General features: G+C 36.9%; 1 protein-coding gene across 1 annotated transcript; it reads left to right on the forward strand.

Annotated features, from left to right (window-relative positions):
- LOC134204560 (uncharacterized) lies at positions 1–5,533 on the forward strand. The gene is made up of 4 exons (XM_062679369.1): positions 1–187; positions 258–368; positions 526–760; positions 5,422–5,533. The coding sequence occupies exons 1-4, from the start codon at positions 110–112 to the stop codon at positions 5,427–5,429; spliced, it is 432 nt and encodes a 143-aa protein (XP_062535353.1). The 5' UTR covers positions 1–109; the 3' UTR covers positions 5,430–5,533.
- The last annotated feature ends 2,084 nt before the right edge of the window (positions 5,534–7,617 follow it).

Genomic DNA, 7,617 nt, shown 5'->3' on the forward strand with positions numbered 1-7,617 from the left:
CGTGCCAGATAGTTTCCCTCCCTTTTTTCGAGCCATTCTTTACTCAGTGAAAGCCGCGTTGTCCACGTTTGTGCATAATTTGCCTGAAAATATATTTTAAATTGGGAAAATGGCTCCTGTGACTCGCCGTAGCTCTATTGAGTTGGAGCAAAGTCGGAAAGCAAAGTTGCTGTTCTTGAAAAAACAGGTAAGACAATTGATTTTTTGATTTGTTGTTTTTAATAATCACCACCACCACCATTGCGTCATTTTTTCAGAAGCTGGCAGGCGGAGTCGGTTATGAAACAACTCGGAAATCCGAAACGGAAACCGTACCATTAGTCGGTTCTCAAAACGTAAAACAGTGTCGGAAGCGAGAAATACCGAAGGTGAGTGTCGTAAAATTAGTGAATGCCTTAGAATTGCTTGATTTAGCTCGGAGATTTACCTGACAAAACAAACATTCCGTAGAAAGCAGTTAGTTTGCTAGCTACCACGATCGCTTTTTCGCTATTCCAAAATTTCGTTTTCTTTTTCTTGCTATAGGCATCTACTAATGACGAGCGATCTTCGGGACTTAAAAGATCCGGGCCGTCATTGACGTCTGAACCGGTGCAAAGCAAGCATCTGAAGAGTGAGAACGTTCAAAGCAGGATGCGGAAACAGGCAGTAGTTCCGCTGAAGCTGAAAAAAAATGTTGGTGACGTCAAGCTGCGGAAACGGACTGATCGAATTTCTCCACCTACCATCCAAAGGTGCCGTAGTGACAAAAATCACAGAGGTGAGATTTTTTTTCGAATATTTTAAGTAAATCTTTTCCATTCATTTTATTCAAGAGAGATGATAATTAAACTTTTTCATTAAATTTGAAAACAACATATGCTTTAATACTAGACTATCTTACATGAGTATCCGATACTGCCACAGACAAGCATACGAAACGCTAACGAAATTTCCAGCAACAATATTTTCATTGTCATAAGACGAGTTTAGTACAACTATTCAATAAATTCCACCACGTTGTATTCCTCTACAGATACGTATTTCGATTGCAACTGTAAGGCCGTCTTCAGTGTTGCGGTCGAAATACATATCTGTAAAAGAATATAACGTGGTGGAATTAAATGGAGTAATACGAAACTCGCCTTATGGCATTGGAAGACATTCCACTAAAAGTGCATAAATAATTTTCTTCGAAATGTTTTTTCGTTCATTTTAAACTTCAATAGTAGGAAATTCCTACGAGTGGCTTTGGTTTGCTTGGTGTTACATCTGTTTGTTAGGAAAATTGCTGTTTCTTAGTGGGTATTGTGTTATTCAATTGGTAAAAAGATACATTTTACCATTTTCATTACTTTCTGATGATAATCTTGATGAAGATTGTTCTTATTTACCGTTTCATAGTATGGTTTAAAAGGGATGGCATAGTTCTAATAATAATACTTATTTTTTATACCTACTTATTGTACTTGGAAGACCTGATAATAATTCAAAATAAGGGTAATCCGATAGTGAAATTGTTTTCGACAATGTACGATACTGGATGGTCCATTAATAACAATGTGTGATAATTTTTCATTTCCTTATTTTCTAACTTATATCAAAATGGCTTATCCTGCAAACTTTTCACTAACTCGTCTACTTGTGTGATTCATATCACTGTCTAAAAACATATTTGCAGGTTTTTTGTTGAGTGTTCTGTTAAAATGCCTAGCCTACCGCAGTATTCCGACTTTAGTTATGGTTTCTTTTGAACCGTTTAATTTTATTTTTGGTTTCTTTCGTCTTTCAGACACACTTCATCATAGAATAATAGTATAGCTGACGCGTAATACTGTTCTATCTAATAATACTGAACTAAACTTTAGGGTTCCACATTTTAATTACTTCCTAGGGTTATGCTGAGTTGATATGAACAAATTTCAGGGAAACCCTATTTGTTGAACACTTTTCTGTGTTTAATACGCCGTGATACATAGAAATCAATTGAAAATTTACTTCGTTTTCAGTGAATTCCTTTTCATGCTACAGGTGTCCAAATATATAAATATGTGTAATTTGCAATGGCATTCATTCATAATATGACGTCAATGTGATATTTTGTTATAGCGCATGTACCGGATGACCGCCAGTTGCTCTAATTATCAATGAATTTTTATAGTTAGGATGAAGTTGTACCCATTTTATCAATCAGTGCGTGAGTGTTTGTTTTATGTGTCTGTGGTGTTTGTCTTCAGTTAGCTTTGCAAGTCCGATTGCCAATCCGGACGTGGGGAGTTGATTGCGTACCTGTGAAGTGTGTCAGTGTGCGTATGAGTGGCTTCTGGTATGAGTTGGTGTCGATGCTGGGTCATTAGGCCGAATGGTCATTGGGCCGAAAGGTCATTGGACCGAACGGTCATTAGACCGAATGAGAAGCGAGTAGTGCGAAGTGAGGAAGAAGTAAAACGGAAGTCGAAAGAAGGAAGTATGAAGAAGAAACCAGAAATAAGAAAGAAGAAAGAAGGGAGAAGGAAGAAGAAAGATGGAAGTAGGAAGAAGAAACAAGAAATAAGGAAGCAGAAAGAAGAGACAAGGAAGAAGAAAGAAAGAAGAGAGAAGAAGAAAGAAGAAATAAAAAATAAGTATGAAGGAAGAAGGATGAAAGATGGATAAAGAATAAAGACGGAAGAAGAAAAGGGAAGAAAGAAGAAGAAAGAAGGAGGAAGGTAGAAGGAAGAGCGAAACAGAAAGAAGAAAGACGAAAAAGGGGAAAAGCAAGAAGTAGGATGAAAGAAACAAGAATTAAGAAGGAAGAGAGAAAAAGAAGGAAAAAGAAGGAAAACAGGATGAAGAAAGAAGAAGGACGAAAGCATAAAGAAGGAAATGGGAAGAAGAAAGAAGAAAAAAAGAAAAGGGAAGAGGAAGAGGAAGAAGAAAGAAGGAAAAAGGAAGAAGGAAAAAAATAAGTGAGAAAGAAATGGGAAGAACGAAGAAGGAAGAAAGAAGAAGGAAAGAAGGAGAAAGGAAAAAGGTAGATGGAAGAAGTAAGAAGGAAAAAGGGAGGAAGAAGAAGGAAGAAGAAGGAAGGAAGAGAGAAGAAGGAAGAAAGAAGAAGAAAGAAGGAAAAACGAGGAGAAAGGAAGGAGCAACAATAAAGGAAGAAGCAAGAAGGAAGAAAGAAGAGAAAAAAGGGTAAAGGAAAAAGGACGACGGAAGAATGAAAGGAAGAAAAAGGAGAAAGAAGAAAGTGAAGGAAGAAAGAAGGGTAAAGAAAGAATGAAGAAGGGAGAAAGAAAAATGACCTGACACCGTTAGTGTCAGTGATGAAACTGTGATTGTGGGTATGTGTGTTATTTGTGTGTCTGATCATGTGATTACCCAAGTAACCACTAAGCCGTTAAAACCGGCTTTATTTCGGTTTTATAGTCGCATAAAAAAGTTGGTTACAATGCTAGTAAGTCCTGAATTATGCTTTAGTGCTGCTCAAAAGCCGCTTTTGGCGAATTATTTGGCTGATATACTGCATGCCCCTACCATTTTTTCCACGCCTATGCCAAAATGTCAAAATTTTTAGACGAGTGGAGAAGGAACAAAAAAAAAAGAAACGAAAAATATTTATTTACATTTTAATTCATTCTTTCCTTTTTCTTCCCATTGGAAATTTGATTCTTTTTGGTAATTATATTAATTTCCGGATTTGAACGCTTGCTGTGTTTGGAGGATGTATGTGGTTTCGGGTAGCCGATGAGTTTGCCATCTGATCTACCGCAGAATTGAGTAGATATGTGTCTGGGAAGGGTGATAAACAGAAAGATTCTGATTGCCTATAATTCAAGGACTGGGTAGCATGAAAATGGAAACATGAAAAATTATAAATAACATGAAAGTTTTTGTATTTATCGGTTTTTTTTATGAATCCATTCTATAAGTGACGACTGAGAAATATCGCTATAGACTAAATCTACAGCGTCTACAGCTTATAAATCATTTATCTGGCATACATACTCCATGCAATATGCTGCAGTTTTCAAAACAAATGCTTGCGGAATAGCATACATCACAAGTTTAAAAAAATCTCTGTACGAGTAAAAGGGACAGGTTATGAAATTCTATGCGTTATTGTTGTGATTTCACATAAACGTCAAAGATTGTAGCTCTAAATTGGCAATGATAGTTTCCTTATACGGCTTGTATCTACAGGGCTGGTCAGCATTTCTTCGAAGCGTTATATACCGATATACGGCTTCTTTTATTGCTTAAAGTTTATACTGCCAATAAGCACTTGAAAATCATATATGCAGCTTTTAGGCACTGAAAAGCTAATATATGGTTAACATAAGGCTTATTAAAGTGCTTAATGGTTTCCTGGGTATATGCCTGTGAGCATGCGAAAGTGTCAATGAGCGTATTTATGTCTGCTGGCATGAGTTGACCACCAAGTTTTTTTTTATTGTAACTAATCTCTTTAATTGTTAAAACGCCAAAACAATAAAACATAATGAAATTCCTGCAATTCCTGAAATTCGTTTTCTGCCAATATACTATGCTAAAACATTTCTACACGACTATGGTATGTTTCCATATGAAAAGAAAAGGTTCAAAATGTACTCTGAAAATAATAAAATTATAGCCTCGTTCCATAAAAAAATGTGTTGCAGCATTTGGTCAAAAACATGGCCAAAGAATAATTTCAGAAACTCAGCCTGTTCTAAGAAAAAATAGAACAGAAAAAAACTCTTTGATTGCATATAAAAATATCCGGATTCGGTTGATATTTGACTAAGTTAGAGCCTTTTTAAATATGATTTTTCTTTAAAAAAAAAAAAATAGAAAAAAAGATCAAAGTTGGCATAAAACCATAATTTGGAGCTGATTTGAAAAAAAAGATGTTCCACAAATTTAATTCTGGAGAGATTAATCACAATAGATTTCAAATCGGAAGAAACTGCCATAGTTATGATTATTTCCATGAAAATCAAAACTTGAAGGTCGAAAAATCACCTTCAAAGCGTTTGCGCGACTTCTAAACGTCAATATTTTGGGCTCTAACTATGAGGCTAACTAAAGTGGTCAAGAACACGAGTTTCAGGTTTCGGAAACATTCCAACAATAACCCGCATTCTACTGTGGAGGTCATTTAACGAAATTTTCTTGCTTTTGCTGAAGACTTGTCGTGTTTTGTGCTTACAATAGACTTATGCAGGGGTTCATCGAATTCATTCACCTGATGGATTTTGACATTTGAGCGGGTCGTCTTCTCGAACAAAGTTCATTTTGCGTTCATTATGCGACCCGCTCAAACGATATAATTCTTGGGGAGTTCATTTTGCGTTAGTCTATGTATTTCACTCCATTCCACATATATTTGATGAGATTTGAGGATTTGAGATTTTACCAACATTGCTCATTGATCAAGATACAAGGTAGCGAATAAACAATGCAACCTCATTATATTCATAGGTCGATAAGCCACCCCAATTCATGTTTGCACCGATCACCTCAGCGGAATCTGGTGAACCAAACGTTGCGCAAAAACGATCAGGACCTTCGAAAGAGCATCCGTCTTGCTCTTCTCTCAACGTTAACGGAAGAGAAGAGAACGAAGCTTCCCATTTGTCTTCGCTAAAATAGAGGAACAATCTATGATACGCGACATGAACAGAACCGTCAAAGCAGAGGAACGTCCAATTTTAGATGAAACAAACGGAGCACTGCTATCTCTAGTGGTGATCAAAAGACAAAGGATAACAAGGAGGACGCACCTTCTGTGGTAAGTGATATTTTCAGTATAATGATGAACAGGATTATCAATTTAACCCCTAGCTAATATCTTGAACCCAACATTGTTGAATTGTCTTGTTTTAAGTCCTGACATGATTGCAGTTGCTAATCTCACCACCTCCGCAAGAAAGGAAGATCGTTTAGGTATATTTAAATTGTTTACTTGTAATTTAAATGGGGTTTTATTTATTGCGTTTACGATGCGCTCCCAAGTAGGCATCAATGTGAATCTTAAAATTAATTACACTTAAAAGATTGATTTATTTCTCATTAGGTGTTTTTCTTTTTGTAGAATAATTTGAATACAAACATTTACTTCTGTATGAGATTTTATGCTATTTTCCTCCGTTTTACTACATACACTGCAATCGTTTTTTTCGCGAAAAATCAATTCCAGTGTACAAGAGTTTATGGAGCAGTATGTTAATAGATATATTTATTACAGGAAATAAACTGGAAGTTTCTGGAAGCAATAACTTTTGCGAATGTGAAGAGTTTTGTTGAAACTTTGGAAAGCGGGTTTCGCTTCAAAACGCAAAATAGCAGCTCTAAAGGAGTAATACGTTATTACAACTGCCGTCGTATTAAGGTGAACGCCAAGGTACAGTGTAATAGAAAGGTAATGGTATTTATTCCGAATACGGCAAACGACGAATGCAGCGTGCACATCAAAGGACAGCACAATTGTAACGACATGGGCTCAGAGTCGAAGGCTAAAATGGCCTTGCAGCCAAATGACCATAGTACCATCAACGAAATGCTCCGCACTGGAATGCCAAAAAAAGAGATCAAGAAGCTTCTGATGGCCCGAAATAAGGATATATCAACCAACAGACTGAATTACGCGGTGAAGAAGGCTTCGGTAGAGCTTTATGGCAGTGGAACACTTTCGTTGGGTAAGTTATCATTGTGTTTTAGAGTGAAAATCAGAAGTGAAATCAGTTTCATTCCAAATTTTCGACCACTATTGTAGTCTGAATCTACAGCAGTGTTCCATTCATGTTTTTAAAATTTCCAATTGAATAAAACAATTATGTTGCTGCCAAGGCGCCGTAATTGCATGGTGGATTGATCCGTAGATAAAATGACGTATTCATGCACCGAAAGAATTTGAAAATATTTGAATCTCGTGGTTCATTCGTGGTTTAAATCTGCAGAAAATATAACTGAGCGTTCTCCGCATCTATGCCATAGCCGTGCGCCATCATGCGCACCACTCGCGATGCAGTTGCGACATTCAGAAATGGGAGAAAATGCGATTGTCGCGAGAGCTCAGTTCGGTTTTAAACTGGATCTACAATAAAGCAAAACTTTGAAAAGACTTCCAGTTACTCCTTTGAAATATTTTTATTTTCGAAGAGATGTGCATCCTTGGTATAGACTTCAACACTTCGGAAATTATCTTTGAAACACAGCTTGCACAGATAAGCATACATAACACTTCAGAATATTGCATCGTACTACCTATCGCCATCTGGTTCGTGATTTACCTAAATAGATGAAAACAACAGCTGTTCTTAAGCGTTTGTGTGATGATGACTTACATGGGTAAATGTTCCATGTGCTATGTTTGTTTGCCTGTGCGGTTAGCGTTTAATTAAGCAGATCTTCAAAATACTACTCATCACATTTTGCTTGAATAAATAATGTTCAAATTGCATTTAGTATAGTCGGTGTTGCTGCCAAGATAGTCACGCTTTCGCTGTAATGTCGCCAAGTAACCCACCATTGGGCGCCTATATCAGTGGTCTAATAACTCTCAGCGCGCTAATAGCATCGTTCTCCTGCCGCATACAGAGTTCCCACAATGATACTAGGTCAGCTAAGGCCAGTCACCTGGTCAGTGGGAAAGCGGAAGCTAAGCAATGACTATCA

The sequence above is a fragment of the Armigeres subalbatus genome, unplaced genomic scaffold (genome assembly GCF_024139115.2).
Source record: "Armigeres subalbatus isolate Guangzhou_Male unplaced genomic scaffold, GZ_Asu_2 Contig696, whole genome shotgun sequence".
Lineage (NCBI taxonomy): Eukaryota > Metazoa > Arthropoda > Insecta > Diptera > Culicidae > Armigeres > Armigeres subalbatus.